At 36.4% G+C, this 27,220-nt stretch overlaps 1 protein-coding gene across 1 annotated transcript in view; it reads right to left on the bottom strand.

Annotated features, from left to right (window-relative positions):
• Positions 1 to 1,884: 1,884 nt before the first annotated feature.
• xit (ALG6/ALG8 family glucosyltransferase xit) overlaps positions 1,885 to 27,220 on the bottom strand; it is a 104,592-nt gene continuing 79,256 nt past the window's right edge. Inside the window, exons 5-8 of the mRNA XM_090369983.1 lie at positions 21,107 to 21,246; positions 14,538 to 14,635; positions 6,464 to 6,536; positions 1,885 to 2,301 (exon numbers count right to left, since the gene is read on the bottom strand). Of these exons, the coding sequence (XP_090226109.1) occupies positions 2,076 to 2,301; positions 6,464 to 6,536; positions 14,538 to 14,635; positions 21,107 to 21,246 (537 nt within the window). The 3' untranslated portion in view covers positions 1,885 to 2,075. The remainder of the gene's footprint in view (positions 2,302 to 6,463; positions 6,537 to 14,537; positions 14,636 to 21,106; positions 21,247 to 27,220) is intronic.

Here is a 27,220-nt window from a genome sequence, read left to right as displayed (position 1 = left end):
AGAGGTGGGGGATAGTCTGAATTAGTGAATAGCCGAAATTAAAGAATATTATTACATGTAAATTTTTTAAGTCAGAGTTAATGAAAATCAAACAAACTTATTGAAAATATAGCAGCATATGTTAATTTAGATATTATTAAGAATGACAAAGAAAATGAAATTTTATGAAAATGTTTATATTTAAACCAAAATGAATACAGAGTTCAAATCAAATAGAACACAAAATAATTAAGACTTTTTACACAATAATCTTTTAATTTAATTAGATGTACACAATACCACTCCATTTGTATTATCTATTTTGAATAGATCAAAAAAGTTCTGTTTAATCAGTCTTCTCATATTGCTGTTGCTTTATGTCATTTTTCTGACAGCATAAAAATAGTTTTGGAATTCTTCATCAGAATTAGTACATAGGTAACTTTTGCCTTCATGTAATTTATTTATTTTATTACTTTATTCTTCTTTTGATTCACTTTACAATTCACCTACACATCCAGTCCTTAAATTCTGTTGCTATTTCATTTTCTGCTAGTACTGTTTAACATATTTTGATACACTTTATCTTTGATTCCATCTAAAATAACAACACATCATTTAATAGCATTTTTCATGCACTCACTATTGTACTTGTACATTTATTTCATTCCAGCTTTGTAAATAGCACATTTTATGTTATGAATTTCAATATTTGCTTATGTCTTTTCTTTTCTTGTTAGTGATACAAAAATGAAACACTCTTAACTTCACTTTTTTATATAAACATTTACAACTGAGAGTATGATTCCCTAATCCATGTATTTTTGTGATACTGAAAGGTAAGGAAAAGCTCGGTACTGCCATCACTGTTTACTAAAATTTCCTTTAAGGGCATTATTTAACAATAAAAATATCTTACATTTTCATTTGCATTTTGAATATTTTAATTCTTTTTTTTTTTTTTTTTTAACTAAATGCAAAACCATTCTGAAGGGATTTAAAATTGTATCATTAAATTCTTGTTTATGGAAAATCTTCATTCCGCATAAATAAAATGCATACATTAAAAAGAAGGAAAAAGAAAGGCAGTCTGAATTTTAGAGGGTCTGTGAAAAATCACACAAATTTAACCTCTATGAGAGTAATAGCATTTCAGTACATACTTATGCAATTCTTCTTATAGTCTTCTGGTAGTACATTCAGATGAATGTGATCTTGCTAAGCATTTGCACTTTGTCCCATAGCAGGGTTTGCTTACCATCAAATTTTCTAGTGTAAAATTAAAAGTTATGGATATAAAGATAATAATGGAAAACAATTATTTCTCCATTGGCTAGTTTACCTCTACCCACACAACTTTTAATAACACTTGTGCAAGGGGATTTTAAATTTGCACCAAGGCAACAATATATTGTGTATAACTTTCATGTATTCTATGGTAGTCTGGCATTTTTCTTGATGAAAACCTGAGTTTCACATTGTAGCAGATTGCTAAATTTGCCACAATGTGAAAAAAGCCTATAACAGTTCCTTTCTTTGAGATTTGATTCAAATCCATGCTCTTTTTCCCCATGGAGTGGGGGGAAGGCAATTATAACCACTGTGACAGCCACAAGGGCCAATATGTAAATTTTCATTTATACGATAAATATCTGATTAAATTTTTTTTCAAAAAATCTAAATTTTTAAAATATATATTATAAATCTATTATCGTTTATAAATCTTTTTCACGGGTAGAAAATTCCTGGCACACTCATTTTATTCTGCTTAGGACTTTATATAATTTCTAAAAATAAAAAACTTGTCAAGTTGCAGCTGCTAATTTTTGATATAAGTAAATTCAACATTGGAACTTACCCATATTCACATGTTTATGATTAAAAACTGTTTATTACAACGTATGAACAAAATATCCTTAAATACACACAGGTTTCACTCTCATCAGAGACTAGAGTAACAAAGCATCCAGTTCCTTTTTTTTTTAATTATTTGTTCTAACATTTTACGAGATCACTTTTGAAAACACCACCATGAATCTCGAACTTTGCAATTAACATTGCTATTTTACTGTCTTCTTAGTTTTAACTACTGAAGATCAGTAACTAACTGTCTGAAAGTACAGTTTTATCCAAGCATATGCAACTCCAACAGCACAATACGTAGAAATGAGCATCAGTGGAAGAAAGGGAAGTTTTTCTTCTAATCCAAGCAATTTGTTTCCAAAGCTGTAGAATAACTGAAGGACAACTAATCCCAAGAGATACAGACTTTCTCTGTAATTCAGCAGTGGAAAGGAACCCTTCACACTTTCTTTCTGATGCCTATAAAGAAATTGAAGAAGTTAACATTCACTTTAAATTTTAATAGATATCAAATATTTTTTAAATGTTAATATTTTTATTTAAATATATTAATATTTTTAAAATGTTAATATTTTTTAAATGTAAATGTTATCCAGCAACAGACATTGCAATGAAACAAGATGTGATTTCTACTTTGTAGTAAGTGTATTTGTATAACAGCATTATCAATTTATTAGAAAAATCAAGAATTACAATATTTATGGATCCACTTCTCATAGGCAAATGAAACAATCTAATGTGCAGGGTCATGTGGGTCTGACACTTATAAGAACTGTATTGCCTCAACAGAGTCATTTAGATTTTTTAGGTATGTCACTTGCCTTTCATTGTCATTTGCCTTTTCACGAAATGTTCATGAAAAGGTAAATGACAATAGCAACCTTACAAGGAGCATGATTATAGGAATTTGTGTTACAGTGAAGTCCTCTTGCAAAGTCTGAAGATCCTAAATACAAACAGCATCTAGGATCTTCAAATTTTGGCTACTGTGGTACAAAATAAACAATAAGAAGAACAATTACAATTGTAAGGATGCAGATGTTTTGCCCACAATGCAAAATTACCAAAAATCTTCAGAACGACACCATTTACACTAGCACATCATATAGTTCAAGAAACTAGGTCTATGCACTTGAGCTATATAGCTGTCTACACACCTTCTGTATGTAAGCAGAGCAGACAAAGCCATCTACAGCAGTATCAGAGAAATGATGAAAATGGCCAATAGAGCACTGGAAAGATGAGGATGTGGAAGAAAGCCAACATAGCAATGTGGATCTTGAGTGTATTCTGCCCCATGCACAGTTTCCTGTCAGTGGTATTCTTGCATGGGGAATGTTTTGTGAAATACATGGGTCCTTTCATTTTTCTGCAGGGTGATGAACTGTTCCAAGAAGACATCAGCCCACAGACCATGACTTGTGCTGTAGTATAATAATAATAATAGCTCACTTGCACACACAAGCACCTAGAAGAGAAGTTCACCTGAATGATAAGGCACCCAGAGAAAATCCCAGGGTTTCTCACTCAAGAAATCGCATCTGAAGGCTAAAGACCAAGATACATGAAACCTGGAGAAATACAGGCGAATCACTTGTCTCCCAACAATGTACAAGATCCTGACCAGTTCCATAACCAAGAAGATATCAGACCATTTGGAGAGCCAGAACATAATGGCCAAACAGCAGAAAGGATGCAAGGAGCAATTAACCATAATGCCACAGTCATAGAGCAAGTCTACAAGTGCCCCAACCTGCACACCACCTACATTGATTACCACAAGGCCTCAACTCCATGCCTCATAGCTGGTTAATAGAGATGCTGAAGATTTACGAAATCAATCTGTCAGTGACAAACTTCCTAGAAACAACCATGGTGAAACAGAGTACCACCATTAAGGTTGAGAACATCACAACCACACCGACCTCCATCAGGAGAGGAATCTTTCAGGGAGATGTTCTCAGCCCACTGTGGGTCTGTCTAGCACTCAACCCACTATTCACCATGCTGAACAGCAGAAAATGGATATAACCTCAAAGAAGGAAGGAAAAGACCTGTACACCTTCTCCCACCTGATGTATATGAATGCCATCAAGCTCTACATGGCAACTGAGAAGCAACTATTCTGGGTCACCGAATAATTCAGCAACGATATCAGGATGGAATTTGGTTGGGCAAAACTACCAGCTGCGGACTGGTAAAGAGATTGAAGCCATGATGGGGGAAGACCAACAAATACATGAGGATGACGCAGGCTCAGCAGTTACAGTAAAAGGAAATGAAAGCCTGCCTGACTGAAAAATACCATTAGAGAGTCAGAAGTCTGCTCAAAGCAAAGCTGAATGGAGGGAACACAGTTAACCATAAACACCTATGCTGTTCCCAGTGCTAACATACTCCTTCAGGATCACAGATTGGACTAATACCGAGGATAAGATGAAAAATATATATATGGCGTCTCCGTAGCCAGGTGGGAAGGAGCAGCAGTGCGTACCACATGCTTCTTGATTAGACCGGGGTTCGAGCCCGTCACCACCAAATATGGAGGATGCGGAAAGGTCAGGGAATGACCACCGCATATTCCGGAGCAATATGGCCTTAGTTGCTAATGCTCCTAAAAACCAAACAACAACAAACAACAAGATGAAAAATATATGGATAATGATGACCAATAGCCATCAAAACCACTCGAAGTTAGCTGTAGAGATTGATAATAGCTCGGAAAGAAGGAGGAAGGGACCCTGATAGACCTCATCGAGCAACAGAAAACAGTGATAGCTAACCTGAAGGGTTACTTCCACAAAAACACAGCAGCACTCTACCAGGCCACAAGGAAGACAGACAAGCGACATACCCACTCAAACTAAACAAGAGTCCCCACCCGCCCAAACAGCACAAAATTAGAAAGATGGGCAAAGAAGACACTCCACGGTAGATACTTCAATAATCTCCATCAAGATCACAGATAAAATGGCTTCAGATGAATGGTTCATGGGTGGGAAGCTCTTCTCCAAGACTGAAGGATTTATGCTAGCCATCCAAGACCAGGTAATCAGTACCAGAAACTATAGAAAATACATTGCCAAGGAGCCCAGAGTGTCAGACGACACATGTCAATGAGGCCACCTGGCCTCAGAAACAATCCAACATATCACCACAGCATACAAGGTAATCACCCAGACGCTCTACACTCATAGACCCAACTAACCAAGTAAATACATCAGAAGCTAGCGAGGATATACTAGTTCATCACAGAAAGTGTACCGTATTACAAATACAAACCCTAGGCAGTCCTAGAGACCCCAACTCATAAGCTGTACTGGGACCACGCCATAATAACAGAGAACAATCCCGTACAACAGACCGGGCATAACCCTTGTCGACAAGAAGGAAATGGCTACCTATCTGATTGACATAGCAGTGCCCAACACTGGCAACCTCCACAGAACTCACGAGGAAAATATCAGTAAATACATGAACCTAAGACGGGTGATCAAAGAGATGTGGCATATACAACAAGTAACGGCCATCCCGATCAAAGTGTCAACCACCGATATGGTGCCAAAGACCCTACATAACAGCCTAGAACCAATAGGTCTCCCAGAGAACACCTACAAGGAACTCCAGAAAGTTGCAATCCTCAAACCTGTAGAGAGTTCCTCAACCAATAGTAACACCAGACATAATGACCACCTTGTGTACTTAGTAGCAGTACCTGTCACGGAGTGGAATCCCTCAATTAAAGAGAAATAATATAAGGACAAAAATAATAATAACCTCAATAAATACAACATTCATAGCACACGAAATCTATAATCAAAGGATTGATTCGTGGCAACAGTCTTTCCCTCTGGCAGTGCCATCTTTCAGCAGGATAATGCGGCAGGCCACACCACCCAGACTGTTCGAGACTGGTTCGTGGAACATGAGGAAGACTTCTGGGTATTGCCCTGGCCTCCAAATTCCCCAGACATCAATCACATCGAGCATCTGTGGTTTGTGTTGGAACAACTCCAATCTGCAGCATCTCAACCATGGACCTTACAGGAGTTAAAGGATCTGCTGGTTACATGTTGGTACCAGATGCCACAAGACACATTTAGAAAGCTTGTATCGTTCATGCCTCACTGGGTACGAGCTGTTTTGACAGCACGTGGAGGAACAACATCATATTAGGTAGGTGGTCAATGTTTTGGCTTATTGGTGTATATACTTTACATTGTTAACCCATGGCCTTCGCGCCTCCGTAGCCAGGTGGGAAGGAGCAGCAGTGCGTAACACACGCTTCTTGATTAGGCCGGGGTTCGATCCCGTCACCACCAAATACGGAGGATGCGGAAAGGTCAGAGAATGACCAGCGCATATTCCCGGAGCAATATGGCCTTAGTTGCTAATGCTCCTAAAAACCAAATAACAAAAACAAAAACCATGGCCTTCTGGTCACGAGAGGTTTGTAAAACAGTACTGTTCAAATCTATCTCATTGTACAATAAAGAGCATTTATTTATTTTTATTTATGTGATCAATGAGCTACATGTAATGTAAATCTCACTGAAATTTAATCAGCAAAATTAAAAAGATAACAGAAATATCATATAATGTAAAAAATAACAAAACATACCTATACAGCTGGCCCAATACATTAAAAGAATAAACAGTATGCAGCAACAGCAAAAGGATTTTAATTGGAGTTTCTGAAAACAAAAATGAAACATCCTTCAGTTGAAATATGCTTAGTGAATTTAAAATTTAAAATTTTTAAAACGTTTTTTATTTTTAATTTCTTCTGATGGAAATCAGAAACAGTGTTTAATAATAAACCAATAACATTAAAATCCAAAATTTTAATAGATACAACTAGGGCTATTTATAATTACAAATATCTGTGAAGAGAAATAACATACATTACCCAGAACCAACATATGCACAAGATTTCATTTTTAATGGTATTGTAAAAGTGCCATGTTATTATATAACTTAGGATATTTCTAATCATTCTCAATCAGACAAATATACGTAGTTTTATTTTTAGTGTAATTTTAACAGTATTCTTTGATAAGTTCTCTGATCACTGAATATTGCTAACCGCTTCTATTTTTTTAAAAAAACAGAGGCTAGTTTTATTTATTTTCATAATGAACAAATTTCTCTGGTCAATATCTCTCGAAATCTGTACTAATAATATTTACATAATAATAAATGATAATTATTTCCATTGCTTTAATAAAACTTATAAAGTGCAAATTCCTGTACAACTGTATTGGTGGGGTACACAAAATCATAAAACTTTTAAATTCTTTTAGATTATTAAACCATATCAAAGTTTTTTGGAAAATTTTCAAAGCTAACTTACATAAATTTGATAATAATAAACATGGCAAGAAACTCTCACAAAAACAACTCTCACAATTTCACCACAGAATGCTGAATCAAGCATCTAGTTGATCTGCATAATTTAGGGCTATTAGAGTCTCAAATTTCAAAAAGTATAACTAACGAGGTTAGTGCTTTGTATCATTTCTCTATGTAGCCAAATTATTTTAAGTAATAGAGTTTGTATAAAACACTTCACTATTTGCTCTACAGGTTCGAGCCCGTCACCACCAAATACGGAGGATGCGGACAGGTCAGCGAATGACCACCGCATATCCCGGAGCAATATGGCCATAATTGCTGATGCTCCTAAAAACCAAAAATAACAATAACAATAACAATTTGCTCTACATAATAATTTGACTACATACAAAATTGATGCAACACTAACCTTCACATTAATTGAACTTCGTGGCTATAACAATACATTTCTTCTCTTTGTGGAAAATGTTTCTTATTCAAGAATAAGAGTGAGGTAACTTGTGCAGGATTTCACAATAAGAGATATATAGTAAACCCACCATCACTTTAACAGACTTCAGAAATAATGGACAGTGTCCACTGAACCAGGCTTTTCATCCAACGGGGGTGATGTGACTGCCTTAGTCTCATGGTATTTGCTATCATTTAAAATACTTTATTATAGAGTGGCAATGAGCCAGGAATTTCCTTACCATTATCTTCTACCAACTTGCTAAGCAAATTGCACTCAGAAGCTTCATCTGAATCATCATCTGAAACTTTAGCAAGGGTAGCTGATAACTTTTCAGATCCCAAATAAGCTTTAATCAAAGTTTCCACTGCCACTATAGTACCTTTCTCCCCCACATGAAATATATATGAGGAAAAATTAGTGCTATACTCTATGATAAGGATTATCATATGCGAGTGGGGTGTGAGGGGGAGGTCCCTCGATCTGCTATATAAATGTATATTTGAACCAACAGTTAAATTTGCCCCAGGAGTATGAGGATTCAGGGTCCAATTGGGTCAATCAAGTGCCAATTAATTGCAGCTCAGAAACTTGCTCTTCTGGTGGTGACCCGAGCCTGCAGGACTTTCCAATGGAGACTCTCACTGTTCTAGCTGGTAGACTGCCTGCAGAACTAGTAGTTGTTGCCAAATACCTTGAATATGCAACTGTTAAGAATATATGCACAGAAGTTATGGGTATAGTAGCATGTCCAAACAGAAATAAGATATATGGCAGGAATAAGAAACTGGAGATGAAAAGAATAAATACTGAGCTAGGGCAGGTATGACAGGAGTGAGGGAGCAGTTCTGACAAAGGGAGGGTCACCTATGCCTTTCTGCCAGATGCCACGATAATGAAAAGAATAGAAGATGGCCTGAATTGGGGGTACATGCCACCAGATAACTGGACATGGGCTAAAGGAAAGACTATGTCAACTAGAAATGGAAGAGTCAGCACTTTGTGCATGTGGTGCAAATGAGAATGTTGAGCATACAACCAGGAGCTGTGAGGTATGAGCGATATAGAGTTGAATTGATGACTGCTTTAGAGATAAAGGAATGGCATCCAGATGGAATTTTTGCTTCTAAGAAGAATTACATTGCATTTTTACAGTTTGTTAGACATGCGTTTAATATTAGAATGCAGAGGTGATTATGTTTTGTGTATAGCAAGGAAAGCGTGGTGCCGATATACATATATTGTATGTGGGATTTTATATATACATAGAATTTTAATTTTAAATAATGGATTTTATGTGTACTAGTTTTAGTATATACATATGTGAACTAGAGTGCATGAGGGAAGTGGAGTAGACATTGGTAGGCCGAGAGTGGCAGCCACTCCCTTGTTCAAGCATCACAAAGGCCTGTTTGTAAATATGTAAATAGGATTTTAAATATAAATTATTCACTTCAAATAGATAGTAATGATCCATCTCCCAGTAGTTAGGGGCAGCATCTTGGTCACTATGATCAAATTGAATTTGACAGTGACTGGAGACAAGAAGTTTTTAAATTCTGATGTTGAGCATTATTTCAAGAATGGGTCTTTAACGTGGATGCACCTTTGGCACAGGCAACGTTCAGGCACAGAGGTTAACTTTGAAATGAAATGAAAAAAAAAAAAAAAAAAAAAAAAAGCCACTATAGGACAGAGAAATATTTCAGCTTTTTACAATATCATTATGGTGTCTTTTATGTAATAATTTAAATAATTCAGCTGCAATGCAAAAATAATGCAAAGCAGTAACACTATATCTGTTATCATGGTTCATGAATGCCTAAATAATGAAGGGATAGAGAGTGTGATGTCAGTATTTGCAGATGGCATCAAGATTGGCAGAGTAGTTAATGATCAGTGCCAAGCAGATCTTCAGGTTGACTTAGACAGATTTCAGGGATTGTCAAAAAAGTAGCAGCAGCAAACAAGGTCTTACACTTGGGGAATAGTAATGCCAAAATTCCTTATACACTTGGTGGGTTTGAACTAAAAGCAGTAGAGAAGAAAGGGAATTGGGAGTTACAATAAAGTTGTTCTTTAAGCAGTGTAGACAGGAGGCAAGGAAGGCCCAAGGCATCCTATCAATGATTTATTGAGAATTTGCCTGTAGAAACAGGGAGGCAAATGTAAGATCACTTGAGGTACTGTGTTCAAGATAGAGACCACACCTACTTGTTTACTTGTTAACGGGAGAGACTGCTTCTACAGGGATGGGATATATTTAAATAGAAAGGGTGCAAGAATATTTGCTGATGCTATCGAGGCAGTGTTAGGTGGGTCAGAAAACTGCTAGCTTGGGGGGAGACAAAGACTAATAGATTAACAGTAGCCACTGGCAGAGGTGAAAGTGATTCTTGCACTGCTTCTATTGGAATGAGCAGAAGCCTGAAAAACAAGATGCAGGATATTTCAGAGACTGCTGGGAGTCATTGCGGTACAAGTAAACACATGGGTTGTGTTAGGGTAGTTAAGAATAGAAACAGGTGCATGTATACTTGTGTGTACACCAATGCTAGGAGTTTAGTAAATAAATTTGATGAATTTGAGGTATTGCTCAAAACATCAAAGGCAGATATTGTTGGGATATCAGAGACGTGGTGTCACACAGATATAAGGAATGCAGAACTGGAATTTGGAGAGTACAACGTCTACAGAAAGAATAGACAGGATAGGAAGGGAGGAGGGGTTATGCTATTAGTTAAGAAATACATAAAATCCAAGGAAGTGAAGCCAGTCGACATCGCTGGACAGTGCAGTGTCGAGTCAGTTTGGTGTGACATAAGCATTGGGAGATCAAAATTGAGAGTAGGAGTGTGCTATAGGCCTAACGACTCTGATGAGTATAATAAGAAACTGTACAGGGAAATAGAATAGGCCAGTAAATCAGAGAGTCTTATAATGGGGGATTTAATTTCCCAGATATTGACTGGAATTTGGGGGCTGGTCACACACCCTAGCAAGGCTTTTGTGGATTTATTGGATGATTGTTTTCTACATCAGCATGTTTGGGAGGCAACTAGAGGGAGTAATACTCTTGATTTCATTATCAGTAGTGATTCTTCATGCATTAAGGATCTGCAGATAAATGAACCACTAGGTGGCAGTGATCACAGTGTGCTGAAGTGGGATTCACTCAAAGAGGTAACTACCATTAGGGGTAAAGGCGACTACAATGGACTGAGACAGTATTTAAATTCTATACAGTGGGACCAACTGATGATGTTACCAACAGCAAATTCAAAATGGGAAGCATTCAAAGAACTTATCTTGGAAGCTACTAGGCTTTACATACGAACTAAGAAATATTGTTCAAGGTTTAGGCCTAAATGGATGTCAGATGAGCTAATGAGACAGATGGCAGAGAAGAAAAATGCATGGGATACATACAAATTAACACGTGACACAGAAGCCTATGATAGATACAAGTTGATTTGTAACCAAGTTACAAAGGAGGTTAGGCAGGCGAAGGCAGATTACGAGAAATCTTTGGCAAGCGATGCAAAGAAAAACAGCAAAGAGTTCTTTACTTATGTAAACTCTAGAAGGAAGGAGATGAATCAGATTGGTCCACTTGATATCGATGGGTCAACTGTTGGTGATCCTGCTCAGGTAGCTAACAAACTAAATGAATATTTTGCATCGACATTCACACATGAGGAGTTATTCAGCAAGGGGAATGCCAGAGGTGTATTCAACTCTGGCAGTAAGCTAGAGAATCTTGTAATAACTGAGAGTAAGGTGGAGGGGAAATTGTTGAAGATAAACACAAGAAAGGCACCTGGGGTGGATGGGATCTATCCAGTTATATTAAAGGAGGGTTTGGAGTCGGGTCCAAAGGAAGTAAGCAAACCCTTAGCCATAATTATGAGAGCTTCCTTGGACTCAGGGGAGGTACCCACAGACTGGAGATGTGAAATGTGATCCCAATTCACAAAGGAGGATCAAAGGCTGACACAAGTAATTATAGACCTGTGAGTTTAACTTCTGTTCCAGGAAAATTAATGGAGGCACTGGTTAAAGAAGCACTGCAGGATCATCTAGACAAGACTTCAGTTATAGCTCAGATACAGCATGGTTTTGTTAAGGGGAAGTCTTGCCTGACCAATTTGATTGGATACTATGATGCAGTCACAAAAGAACTGGATGCAGGGAATAACTTTGATATTATAGACTTGGATCTTAGAAAAGCTTTTGATACTGTTGCACATGGAAGACTGCTGCACAAATTGGAGCAGTGTGGCATTGGAGGCAAATTGCTGCTATGGATAAAGGGGTGGTTGAGGGGGAGAAGACAGAGTGGTAATCAATGGACATTGCTCATCGTGGACTAATGTTATTAGTGGAGTCCCTCAGGGTTCAGTGTTGGGTCCATTATTGTTTTCTGTATTTATAAATGATACTGATGATGGTATATCAAGCTTAATGTCCAAGTTTGCAGACGATACGAAGGTTGGCAGGGTTGTCAAGGACACTACTGCCGCTATGCTGCTGCAACAGGATCTGGAAAGGTTGAGCAGATGGGCTGAGAGGTGGCAAATGAAGTTTAACATTGACAAATGTAAAGTATTACACATGGGAAACAGTAACCCCAGAGTAACTATCAACTCTGTGGTACTACACTGACAGTGGTAGAGAATGAAAAGGACCTGGGGGTAATTGTGCAGACAGATATGAAGTTTTCTGAGCAGTGCAGACGGGCGGCAAGAGTAGCTCATGGTGTATTGTCAATGATATACAGGATTTTTTTCTAGCAGGGATAAGGAGGTGATTATTCTGCTGGAACGAGTACAGAGAAGGGCAACAAGATTAGTGAATGGAACAAAGGGGTGATCTTACAAAGAAAGGCTTAAGTTTTGCAAATTACAGTGTCTGGAGACTAGGCACCTGCAAGGTGATCTGATTGAGGTGTATAAGGCCTTGAATGGTTTGAGTAGGCTCAGTGCTGATTGGATTCTTCCTCTTGCTCAGAATAATCACCTGAGAGGGCATAAATTCAAATTGAGGAAAGACAGATGTAGGATAGACGTGTGGAAATTTGCCTTTAGCCAGCGGGTGGTTGGTTGGTGGAACAGACTTTTTATTATTATTATTATTAGCCTTAAGGTGCAAGGAAGCCTGAGGCTTATGCTGCACCAGCCAAAAAAAAAAAAAAAAAATTCCCGTGTTACCCTGAGAGAAGGAGTCAGAAGTAGAAGGGAATCACCAAGAAAGCAAGAAAGAGAAGAATGATGATATCCAGCTCAGGACCCTGGGTTTGCCAAGCTCATACTCACCCATCCCTTGTTGTGGAAGTTGATAGCCTACATAAGTTTAAGGCTCAGCTGGACAGGTATTTTGAACGAACAGAGGGGTGAAGTGGAAGTGTTTTTTTTTTTTTTTTTTTTTTTGGCTGATGCTGCATAAGCTTGCTTTCTTGCATCAAATGCCTCTACTCATGCTAATGCTAAAAAAAATATTGACCTTTTTTGAGCTCCGAAGACAAGCAATACATCTGGTGAGATCAGAAAAATGGCATCCATATGAAGAAAACATTTCAATTATGTGGGCTACAGGGCTTGGAAACTAGACATTGTAGAGGAGACTTGACCAAGGTGTGTATAAACCTCTGAAAGGTGAAAGAAGTAAAATGAATGAGGATGGAATTTTCACTGTTATAATGATTACAGAATGTGACACATCTGTCTTCAAGGACTAGCTGGTCTACTTTAGCAGCAATAGTAGGATCTGTAGCTGAGATGGGTCTTTCTTCTCTTAGGTCAGGGCCGAATTTACATATAAGTAAAATAAGCAGTAGCTTAGGGGCCCCGGAAAAAATGATTTTGATGTTTTTGATGTGAATGAATGTATTTAAATCGGAAATATAATATATATTTTTAACTTTAAGTAATTTTTTTCTTTGTCGCATATGTATTTATATTTATTATATATAAAGAGATAATAATAAGTGTATTTTTTAGATTTTTAAAAATTAAACTTGGGGGGGGGGCAAAAAATTTTGTGCTTAGGGGCCCTGCAATACCTAAATCCAGCCCTGTCTTAGGTCATTTTGTGCATACTGCTTTGCCCATATTGAACTTTATTTTCCAATTTTTCAGTCTTGCATGGTGGGCAATCATCCCCATATACAGTTCATTTCCTCATGGATTTATTTTGCTTCTTTGTGTTGCAAATGAAGAAATTTTATAATGGATTGGACCTCAACCTTCTCCAGCATACCATTTCTCACTATATTCATGGCTCTAGTTCTGTAACCAATGGGTCTAGGAAAACAAAAAATAAATATACATTAACTTATGACACTTAAATAGTATTGTATACATATACAATATCAAATCTCTAAAGCAAATATTTCTAGGTGAGCATAAATACTTACTGATCACCTCATACATAAAAATCAGTACTGACATGACAAAGTAATGCTATATTTTCAATAAATTATAATTAATCTTATCTCATTTAAATTATTTCTAAATAGACACCTTTACATTCAAAACTGGTATTGTTATCAAGGAGGAAGCTCTAACAATTCTCTAACAACATTTTTCATTTTCATTCTGACACAAATTCCTTTTTTAGTGTTATTCTTGGAATTTAATTTTTTTCACACTTTCTACATTTACCTCTCTGAAACATTACCTTTTTTGATTTTTCATAAATTACTACAAGAGTACATTAAAAATGAAAACATAAGTTACAGGAATCAACATTATACAATTGCTACTATTCCAGCTTCAATAAATATTAAGAATTCTCATGATGCATTTAACTCCACAACATTTAAAGCATTGTGCTATACTTTAGCACAATGCTTTAAATTCTCAAATATTTTTAATTAGTTGTAACTTACCTGCTTCTTTGAAAAGAAGAGGAAAAAGAGAAAAATGAGCTACAGGTGCCAGAAACACAAATATTTTTGCATCATTGCAGTATTTAACAGCTAAAGGCCTACATGGAAAAAAGAAAATTTATTTAAACTCTCTTTCTCTCTTTGGCATACTTAATGAAGTCAATGATTCAACATTCAATTTTCAAAATATGGATAGATATTTCATTATAAACTTAGGGAAAAAAGTTAATGCCAAGAATTTACTGTTTAGTAATGCAGAAAAAATAATTATAAATTATTTTTGATTCAAATCTTTATTTTATTTAAAAAGTTTGCTGTTATAAAAACAAAGTGTAATTTTACATTATATAATTTAAAGTTCATAAAAAAATATGCTTTGTAAGTATTTTCACCCATTTCTTTGAATAATCTGACTGTTAATACCTGTTTTATTGCATTATTATAAGTGAACCCTTAAATACTAATTCTGAATTACTGTGTGTGTGTTTACTTACAACTAATTATTATATGTTTAGTAAATCTGCATCTTCTTTTTCTCATGATTGTGTGCAGCAACAGATACTGTGAAGCTAGTAAAGATCCAAAATTTTAAGCCAAATTGTTGTGAGAATGGAAGTTACTGTCCTCCCAATTTTAAATTTTTATAGCATTCTCTATGAAAGCTCAATGGCTTCGACACTCATTACTTGTATGTTGATAAGGGAAATCTAGTACAGGTGACCCCCGCTTAACGCTGATCATTCGTTCCGGAAAAACAGAGCGCAAAGTGAATCCGCGCTAAGCGAGCGCCGCTTTCCCATAAGGTAACATATGTATTTGTGAGCTGCGGTCGGTGCCATAGGATATTTCCTAATCAATAATAAACGGTAATGAAAAGATGCACAAATGTCGGTCAAAATATTTAATATTCAAATATTTGCACATATAAAATATTCTGCATTACATACGTATAATTATGTGGTAACTACTTGCGTCTGAAAAGTAAACAAAATTCCAATTAAAATAATGAATTTAATTGATTTAATTTAATGGATGAATTTAATCATGAAAAATGTGTGGATTTTGAGTTGAACTTTGGCCCTCTTCCAAATAAACTAAAAGGGGTATTAATTTTAAATGGCCCGCAGCGTTACCACCCAACAATAAAGTCAACCGATCCTTCGCCGCTTTGAAACTTGGCATGTTTTTTGTTCTTTCAATATGAAACTTCTTTTAGGCATTCGTTTCCACAAAAGTCCTGCTTCATCTATGTTAAAAACTTGTTGAGAAGTATAACACATAATACCCCTCTTCAATAATTTTAACAAGTTCTTTTTTGAAAGTTTCGGCTCCTTAATCTGCACTAGCGGCTTCTCCCAGGATTTTAAATCTATTCTACCAGTTTTAAATGGTTCCACATTTTTTTTTTTTAGGCGAGTTTTCTTCAGATCATCGTATTGGCTAATCTCTTTCTCTCTCTCTCTCTTTTTTTAATATTTAACTTAACTGAATTCTGCATTGGAATATTATCTTCAAAAAAATTAGTCTTTCCATTTCAATCCTAATAGCCGGTCTAGTCCTAGTTGCTTGCAGTGGAACAGCTATCTTTCCCGCTGCTAAAATTAATTCTTTATTTTTTCATAATTGTTCTTACAGTTAAATTTGTGAGTCCTAAATTATGGCACACACCCGCTTGTCGTTGACCGGAATCGATTCGCTTCAAAACGTCTAATTTAATTTTCAAATTCAGTCTTTTTCTTACATTTATAGTCTTCGTACTGCGCCCAGACGTTGTTGCATTTTCATTCCTGTCGGTCATTATTAGCTCTTCGAAAATATAACTGCGTTGGTTGAATTAATTATGATACAATGTTCAAGTAAACTGTCCGTTACGCACGATGTCTAATACTGTACTGAGTGATGACTAACTAGACTTCGGATAAATGCATATAACGCAAATATTACAAGCAATATATTTGATCATTTTTTAAAATGTTGATCTCGGAACTACGTAACAAGTGACTGTACTTAAATTAGCGCGAGAGAAAATTTCACTGAGCGTGGGAAAATTGCTCAAGTCGGCGTGGGAAACGTTTTAATGCTGTTTTGCTATTCATTTTCAAGCTATCGACTCCATCAAATGAAACGATTTTGTTAAATATGTCAAAAATGTAATCTGTAAAAGAGCGTTATAGTGATCTGTGACAGCGTTATAGTCAGATACAGGTTATAATATAAGAACAGCGTTATAGCGAATCAGCGTAAAGCGAACCGCGTTATAACGGGGGCCTGCTGTATTTCCCTTATCAACTCATTTCTTCTCTTAAAAACTCTAGTCACAAAAATAATAAAATAAGAAGTACAATCTATCACACTTTAAAAGTGTTGTTATTTCTTTAAATTCTTTTAAATTACTCCCTCACTCAGAAGATTTAATCTCTGCACAGCAAGCAGGTGTTCTTATAACAGAGTCCCAAAATCCCAAAAGCATAGGATAGGATTGGGACAAATAAGCATTCGTATAGAATTTTTAAAGCTCTTCCTATGATTCTGCAATACACCCTAACAACTCTTCTGCATTTGGCATACAGGAGATTGATAGCATTCTTAAGTTTTTTTACATGTTCAGTAAAAAAGTAATATTTCTAAGCACTTTCTAAGTGCAATCCCAAATACTTCACTCAAGAAACATATCCCAGAGTAAATTCCCAGCACCCCACCAGTGGATTATGTCCATACTTAGGCAGCCCTTAAGCAGCATGTTGATGCTTATTACTGGATATTTCCAATTTCTACTTTTACTCCATTCTAAGGGCCTGCATAAAATATTTGATGTTCTAGCCTCGATTTCTCACTAGAAGCTACCATGAATCAATATGGCCAGATTATCGGTGTGTCGACCAAAGTGTCCACTCCTTCAAAATTAAGAGCCAAAAATTCGACTAAGATTATGCTCCACACTAAAGAGTGCAGTAGTACTGAAAGTTCCAAATTTGGGGGGGGGGATTCCAATTAATTTTACTCTCATTTTTGACAGCACGCGAATTTTAACAGAATTAATTAAAGAAATAAAAACACTGCTAAGCTACACAGATGAATCAAGGTATTTATTAAAACATTATACAATACAAACTGACCACCTTGATATGTAATCTTAATACTATTTAGCTATGTTTCAAGACAAAACTGAAACTTGTCATCAGGTCTACAGGGGAGGTTAAAAACATCAAAATATAATGAGATTAAATTACAAGGTTGAGTTTTTAACTATAGTACTAACATGTAGAATGAAGTGAAAACTAATAAAATTAAGTCAAAAAATGTTGATTAGAATTATTAACTTAATTTTACTTGTGTTCTAATAATGCAGTTAAAACTTGACCTTGTAAATTAATCTTATATTTTGTAATATTTAACTTCCTATTCACCCAATAAAAATATTTGGCTGTTTTGAAACTTAGCCGGATTAGCTTAGGATTCCACACTGACGTGGACAATTTATACTGTTAAATGACACCTCTGTTAAGATGACTCATTATGCATCAACTTATTAAAGTGAATGATTATTCAGTTTTTCTGTGTTGAAATTTATGGATACTGGGTGGAAGGCCATACATTATTTTCATAGTATGTATTTAAGCTGTACATGATAATGTGCTAAACACCTGTACTTCCTAACCGCTATGGTTTAATGGTGAAAAATGCAATATTTTGCACTTGGGAAATAGCAATCCCAAAATGACTTATACATTAGGAAGAGTAGAGTTAAAGACAGTACAGGAGGAGAGAGATTTAGGGGGGGGGGAGTACCCAAGTAGACAAAATTCTCCATGCAGTGCAGACAGGCAATAAGAAGGGCCATGGTGTCCTATTTATGACTTATAGGATATTTACTTGTATTAGGGATCTTACTGTACCCAAATATAGAGAGACAACCCCTAAAGAAGACAGAGTTTCTTGAAAAGGCCTAAAAAAACAGATGACACACTTGGTGAAATTGGCAAAAAGCCCCCCATATGAAGGAATCCTGAAAAAGGCCTCTGAGGTTGGGCAAATTCATATCTTAGCAATAAATAAACTCATACACCAACCATAAGAATACGTATTTTACTGTAACTGAAAATTTACAAATTAAAATAAATAAAATTACTACACTATGTATTTACAAAAACTGATATTATAATAAATTAAATTATGTACATTGTGAAAACATTAAAACGGTAATAAAATCCTTGCAATAAAATATGCTAAAATAAACCGAATTAAAAGCGATAAAAACAATAAGAAACCTGGAGCTTTCGGAAGCATCGGCTTCCTTCCTCAGCAGTAACAAAACTTCCTGCAACACTTCCTTATATAACAGGCTCACGGTAGTTATACACATGGTTCAGTCGGCGGATGGTCTGAACTGGAAGCGGAAACAGCTCGAGAGTGTGCCAAGCAAAACCGTTCATCCGTACTTAGGACAATGGTTTCAAACAGAGGATGCATACGCATACCTCTGTCCCTATTCATGATATTGTTGTCGGATGAACTGATTCGTAAGCTCTCGAGCCATTTACAGTCCCAGAACCCATGCGCTCGATCCACAATAATGAAGAGGATGATGCACTCCATTGGCTTAATAGCTTCTCCCAATTTATACAATTTACCTCAGAGATGGAGACAGGAGATACCCTTCCATTCCATTCTTGGATGTACTGGTCTCTAGGATAGGCCCTAGGCTCAAAACTTCAGTGTATAAAAAACCTATGTGCAGAGGCCAGTACACCCATTATAGTTCAGCACAGGCTGGACAACATAAGAATAGTGTGGTAAAAGCTCTACTAGATAGAGCAGAGTCACACTGTACTGCACTCTGAGGACAAAGTATGTGAAATTAGACAAGTCACAGCAGACCTTAGAAAACGCGGATACCCCCAGAGGATCACAGACAGATTTAGTAGAGGAATAGAGTCCAACTGTCAGGAACCGTTTGTTCCTGTGGCTACCGCATACATTCCTTACTATGCAGGTGTTACTGAGCATGTAGCGAGAATTTGCGTGGTTATAAAACACACTGTGTGCAACTTCCCGGGCGGAGGTTGCACACAGTTGTGTCCCAAGTAAAAGGCCCAATAGCAAAGGACCTGAGTAGTGGAGTGGTATACAGGATAAATTGCCCGGATTGTGGGGAATGTTATGTGGGTGAGACAAAACGACAGCTCAAGGATCATCTGGGGGAGCATGCAAATGCTATAAAAACCGCTGATTACAACAAGTCTGCTGTGGCTGAGCATTTTTGGGAGAGGCAGCATCAAATCTCCCCAGAGGATGTGGTTATTGTGGATCGAGCGCATGGGTTCTGGGACTGTAAATGGCTCGAGAGCTTACGAATCAGTTCATCCGACAACAATATCATGAATAGGGACAGAGGTATGCGTATGCATCCTCTGTTTGAAACCATTGTCCTAAGTACGGATGAACGGTTTTGCTTGGCACACTCTCGAGCTGTTTCCGCTTCCAGTTCAGACCATCCGCCGACTGAACCATGTGTATAACTACCGTGAGCCTGTTATATAAGGAAGTGTTGCAGGAAGTTTTGTTACTGCTGAGGAAGGAAGCCGATGCTTCCGAAAGCTCCAGGTTTCTTATTGTTTTTATCGCTTTTAATTCGGTTTATTTTAGCATATTTTATTGCAAGGATTTTATTACCGTTTTAATGTTTTCACAATGTACATAATTTAATTTATTATAATATCAGTTTTTGTAAATACATAGTGTAGTAATTTTATTTATTTTAATTTGTAAATTTTCAGTTACAGTAAAATACTTATTCTTATGGTTGGTGTATGAGTTTATTTATTGCTAAGACATATGAAGGTAGGTTGAATATGCAGGCTACAGAGCTTAGTAGCTAGGTACCTTGGGAGCAGGCGATTTCACTGCGGTCTACAGGAGAGAATATTAAAATGAATCATGGTGATTTAAAAGTTATGAATGATGTTAGAACTAGGAGACATATATTCAAATTGGAGAGGTAATGGTATAGACCAGATTTAGGAAAATTTTCTGCTTAGCCAACTGAGTTGTAAATTACTGGAATAAGTTACCTCAATGGGTTCACAGTTTGGGAATTGTTGGGAAAAGTTGAGACTGACAGTTTGGGAATCTTCAAAGGTCAGCAGGCTCGGCACCTACATGACGAGTGAAATATGTAAGAAGGGTTTTATTTTTATTATATATTTTTTAAATTTTATTTTGCTGGTATAGCAAAAGCCAAGGGCTTACTTGAACCACATGGCAAATACATTATCAGTTTATTATATGGCTTGGGATGGACCTACAAAACCTTCTTTTCAAACAGTGTGTTCTAGCTAAAGTGCAATTTTACCAACTCATACCAGCATATGTAATGAGCATATTCATGTGGCTTCACTGCCTGTTTATTTTAACTTGAAAGGTTGTATTGCGAATGTCAGGATAGCCCACTGATTATCATAACATCTATGGTAATTAAAAGACAGTAACAGTTCTAATTTGTAGTCGACCTAGTCATCATCTTTCACTCCTTCTCCTGTGATAAGGTAAGAATAACACCATAAACTTACGTGAGAGGCAAAATAATCATAAGGATTGCTTTTTCATGAACATGCCAGCCAAATAAGAAAGATCCAAAGGCACACAGAATTAAACTGCGAACAAATGCCCACTGGTTATTTGGTTTTTGCCACACTGTCCACAAAGCAGGCTGAAAAAAAAAAAAAAAATGAAATAAATCTTTGAAAAAAAAATAAAGAATTCCATATAACATCAGTATTAAAAAAAATAAGAAAATATACATATTATTCCAGCATAACAGTAATAAAAGGAAACTCCAAAATCATTTACAATAAGATGCTTTAGTGTATAATGTTCTAAAGTTATGAGAGTGTATTTAAAAAAGGATCCATTTAACTTACCTAATTTTACATCATGTCTTGTAAAAAGTGATACCCCCTTGGGACATAACAAGCAACATTAAGTCCAAAGGAGTACAACAATTCTGCTATTGTTGAAAAAATGACTGAAATCATATTTTTGTAATACTGTGAAGCACCTAATGCAATTTTTGATGACTTGCCAAAACATTGGCAAATTTCTTCATGCCGAGCTTTAATTTCATCTTTGTTAATAAAAAAGTAAACAAAGTAAAATTTCAGAAAGTAAAGTCCAGAGAGTAAAAGCAACAGAGTGCCAAGCATTTGTTTCTTAAACAGAAAATGCCAGATATGTAGGGCAAATTGTTTTGCAAAGCTATAACAGAACAACTTTATGCAAACTCTGTTCACTTGAATTGCTCATTAAAAAAAAACTCAAAGTACAGTACACAGCTTTTTACCAAACAGATTCAATTCACACTATGATTAATACAACGTAGAATGGTTCGAGACAAGAGAAATTACTAAGAAAGTATAATTTATCATGCCCAGCTGGAAAAAAGAAATTGCACCTTTATCAATGGCACTGATATGTGACCATTCTCGTAACTTTTGGGTAGAACCTTTTAACGAAACCTGCAATACACGACCAGAATTTATATTGTATGGACTAACCAAGTATCAATGGGATAATGGGACAATGGTTGTTATTTGGTTTTTAGGAGCATTAGCAACTAAGGCCATATTGCTCCGTGAATATGCGGTGGTCATTCCTGACCTTTCCGCATCCTCCGTATTTGGTGGTGACGGGCTCGAACCCCGGTCTAATCAAGAAGCGTGTGCTACGCACTGCTGCTCCTTCCCACCTGGCTACGGAGGCGCCTAATGGGACAATGGAACAAGCTGGTTAATCCAGAGATATGTTTAAAAAATGATAATTAAAAAATGTACAGTAAATACTCATAATTAGGAACTTACTAAGCATAAAGAATGACCATTACAACAAATTGATAATTCACTGGTTTACAGTGTATCTGGGGTTTGAGTAAAAGTATGTGGCAGTTATTTATGCATGTTTACTGATTATTAAACTGAAGTCCATTTGTTTCTATCACGTAAAGATTTTTCACAATTCATTAACAAAATATTACCTAGGTATTATACGCAAATGTGTACATAACTATAGTTTCTGCAATGGTTTACAAGTTTTATACCCCTATATTTGTAATCAGTATCAAATATTTGCCTCAAATACAACAGATTGTGCATGTTTAACCCATAACTACACTGCAAGGTAACCGACCTAGACCCAGGAAGGTAGACGGCCCTCCACCCCCGCTCTTCTGGCCCATCTGTGATTCCCAGAATTTTATTTTCCAAGTGGAGTCTGGGAGACTCCTGTGTGTAATTAGGGGTTAAACTTGTCTGAGCATGCACTCACTTGTTTGTACAGTCCACTCAACCACAGAGCCTATATAAGTGGCACATCCCTTATGTGGTCACAGTACTCCTGTAAAAACCGTCGTGAGCTCTCACTGTGTGTTTTCTTTCTTTTAGTATGGCAACCAGAAAGTGTATAAACAGTCCCAACATATTTTGTTACATATGTGGTTGTTTTGTTCTTGTAAAGCAGAGGAAAAATATTACCGATTTTGTAAAAAAATTGTATTATGCACACTTTGACATAAAACTAGGCGATAAGGATAAATCGTAGGCACTGCATAAAGTACGCCATACATTTGTCAAACATCTTAGAAAATGGAGTTAAGGAAAAAAGGTGTGCTTGCCATTTGCTATTCTCATGGTGTGGTGCGAGCCAGTAAGCCATGCCGAATGTTACTTTTGTGTGTGACATCAAAGGTTACAATTCAAAAAATAAAAAGGACATCAAATATCCAAATCTACCGTCAGCCATAAGACCGGTTCTGCACTGACCTGATCTGCTTGTAAAACCTCCACCAGAAACTTTCGAGTCCACATCTTCTTCCACCGAAGCAGAAGCTAAAGAGGAATGTTATCAACCAGAAAATATTTTAACGCCACAGCAATTCGCGCAAGTCGAACTGAACAATTTAGTAAGGGACTTAGGCCTTCCAAAGTATGCTGCTGAAATTCTGGGATCCAGACTTCAAGCAAAGAACTTACTTGCTCCAGGTACATCATTTTCCTGGTACAGAAATCGTGAAAGGGAGTTTATACAGTATTTTTCACAAGAAGGTCCTCTTGTATATTGCAGTGATATGGCTGGTTTAATAAGTGCCTTAGGAGCTCCATCATATGTTCCTAGTGAATGGAGACCATTTATAGACTCTTCTAAGACTAATTTAAAAGCTGTTCTCTTGTATAATGGAGATAAGTACACATCTGTACCAGTTTCTCACTCAGTCTACTTAAAAGAAACTTATGATAATCTAAAGTTGCTTCTGGGGAAAATTAAATATCAAGATCACGAATGGCAACTATGTGGAGACTTAAAAGTGTTATGTATGTTGTTGGGGCAACAGGGCGGGTACACTAAAATGCCATGCTTTATTTGTGAATGGGATAGCAGAGCTAAAGTGCTGCACTGGACAAAGAAGCAATGGCCTCGGAGGCACAATCTTACACACCGGGGTCAAAAAATATCGTGCACGAAAGTTTGGTGAAGCCAGATAAAATACTTTTACCTCCACTGCATATCAAGTTAGGCACAATGAAGCAATTTGTTAAAGCATTAAATAAGGATGGCAACTGCTTTAAGTACCTTTGCAGTAAATTTCCCAGTTTATCTGATGCAAAACTTAAGGAGGGCATCTTCATTGGTCCTCAAATTAGAAAATTGGTTTTAGACGGTCAGTTTGAAACTACTATGACTGACGTTGAAAGGGAAGCCTGAATTGCTGTTAAAAGTGTAATGGAAAACTTTCTTGGAAATCATAAATCTCAGGATAATGAGAAAAATTGTTCAAAATATGCTCAAAAAGCTTCACAATTTAGGTTGAATGGGTTCAAAGGTTGCAATATGAGCATTAAAATTCACTTTTTGCATGCCCATCTTGATTTTTTTTCTGAAAATCTTGCACAGATTAGCAAAGAACAAGGAGAGAGATTCCATCAGGACATAAAGGAAATGGAGCAGAGGTACCAGGGAACGTGGAATACAAGCATGCTGTCCGACTACTGCTGGCGTTTAAAAAGAGAGAAACTTGGCACAGTACATAAAAGAAAAACAATTAAACGTTCTTTTCAAACAAAGATACGAAGGTCTGATTAATGAATGCTTCAGAATTTTGATTAATACTTGTTAGTATTTACATATTTTTTGATATATGAAAATGTAATCCTATCAATTTGTCATTACTAAATACAATAAAGTTATGTACTTTCATAAAAAACAATACTTTTTTTATTTCTTAAACTGTGATGTATTTGGATGCGATAGAAAAAAATCTAAGTCATATTTGAAATCACAGCAACATATTTTGGCAGTAGAACCATTTGAAATTCAAACCCCAGTGAACAAACTTAAATTTGTAATCTAGTGAGTCCGATAAGTTAAATAAAGCCCTTTCCCACTTGAAAAATTTTTTTACATTCTTGCCCTTAATAGTCTGCTCTAATTACCAAATTAAGTGGCTATGTTTCTGAAATCTCATAAGGAATTCTGTCATCAGACTGAAGAAACTTAAAGATAGGATCTATATGAACATAAAGAGCACAAAGAAATATATAATTGCAATGAATATTTGGCTGAGAATGACAAAAAAGTAGAGTAAATTTCTTGTTGTTTATGGAAGGAATGCTTGTTGCAAATATTTCCTGGGATTTTTAAAAATTTTATTTATTTTTTTTTTCTGCCTTGCCTGTACCCATGTTCTGAAGAAAGGCACTCTTCAATAACACCCTGAACTTTGTGAGTTGCATGGTTATTGTCCACTCTCTGCTCTGGACAATTGGAGATCTTGTAACCTTTCGATTTTTACCTTCAACAGAATTTAGTAGTTTTTGAAGATGTTGAAATACTGCAAATTGAAAGTGACTATTTGTTTTCTGTTTATGGTACCTTGGGGACTGAGGCATCCAAATGTATCCACATTAAAGCAAGTGGAAAGCCACATACAAAATTCTAAATTAGCATTAGTAGAGAAATATGATACAAGAAAGCAAGCTTATACAGCATCAGCCAAAAAAAACTTCCCATTTCACCCATCCATTTGCCCCAAAAGTTTGCCGGGTTCTTCCTTGAATTTATTTAAGCTATCAACTTCCATAACAACAGATAAAAGTATGTTCCAGCGATCAACTCACTGGCTAAAGGCAAACTTTCGCACAGCTATTCTTCAACAGTCTTTCCTTAATTTGAGTTTATGCCCTCTCAGGTTCATAATTTCAGCAAGAGGAAGAATCCAATCAGCACTGAGCCTACTCAAACCATTCAAGGCCTCATACACCTCAATCAGATCACCTCACAGGTGCCTAGTCTCCAGACACTGCAATTTGCAGAACTTAAGCTTTTCTTGGTAAGAGCAACCCTTTGTTCCCCTCGCCAATCTCCTTCCTAAAAGAAGGACTCCAGACCTGTATGCAGTACTCAAGGTGTGGCATGACCATTGCCTTATACAAAGGGATAATCACCTCCTTATCCCTGCTAGCAAAATTCTTGTATTTCAATGACAAGACCCCATGAGCTGTTCTGGCAGCCTGTCTGCATTGCTCAGAAAACTTCATATTTGACTGCACAATTACTCCAGGTCTTTTTCATTCTCCACTACCCTTTAGTTTAGTACCACACAGTCGGTACAGTTCTCTGATGTTACTGCTACCCAAATGCAGTACTTTGCATTTGTCAATATTAAACTTCAATTGCCACTTCTCAGCCCATTTGCCCAACTTTTCTAAATCCTGTTGCTGTAGCATACAATCATTACTGCCAACCTTTGTATCACATGCAAATTTTGACATTAAGCCTGATATACCTTCATCAATATCATTGATAAACACACAAAACAACAATGGGGCCAACACCGAACAATGGGAAGACTCCACTAATAAGAGCAGTGTCCATTGATTACCACTAGTCTTCTCCCACTCAACCATCCTTTTATCCACTGCAGCATTTTGCCCTTAATGCAATATTGCTCCAATTTGCACAATAATCTTCCATGTGCAACAGTATCAAAAGCTTTCCTGAAATCCAAGTATATGATATCCAAAATTATTTTTTGCATCCAATTCTTTTGTGACCACATCACAGTATCCAATCAAATTGGCCAGACAAGACTTTCACTTAACAAATCCATGCTGTGTCTGAATATTACTGCAGTCATGTCTAGAATGTATCCACATTGAAACAAGCTTTCCACTTGCTTCAATGTGGATACATTTGGAACTATGTAGATATTTCAGCCCTCTCTAAAGACCAATTTTACCACAAGTCTACCTTCAAGGAAGCATTTTTTATATAATGCTGAATTGAGACATCCATCAACAAAAAACAGAGTCACTATTATTCTGAAAGTACTTTAATATGTTCAAAGACCAGATTTTGATCCAAGGTAGAAAAAAAAATTAATTCTGCAAACACACTACAGAGCAGGGACAACAACCATGCAGCCTTGAAGGAAGTCTAGTAGCAGTCACAGAGGATCTTACTTCAAAACAAGAATTTCAGCAAGAAGAAATAAATAAAAACAATGAGAATCTTGTGCAACAGAGGATTTCACACATCTATGATCTCAGAACAGATTTGCCCTAGGCATTTCATTCCTTGAAAAACAAACAGCTTACTCTTACTTATCAGCCAACCATTTCCCTCTCTAAGAGAGT

This window comes from Mastigoproctus giganteus, chromosome 3, assembly GCF_048544385.1.
Source record: "Mastigoproctus giganteus isolate SK-2022 chromosome 3, ASM4854438v1, whole genome shotgun sequence".
Taxonomy (NCBI): domain Eukaryota; kingdom Metazoa; phylum Arthropoda; class Arachnida; order Uropygi; family Thelyphonidae; genus Mastigoproctus; species Mastigoproctus giganteus.
This window is presented reverse-complemented; position numbering and strand designations above follow the sequence as displayed.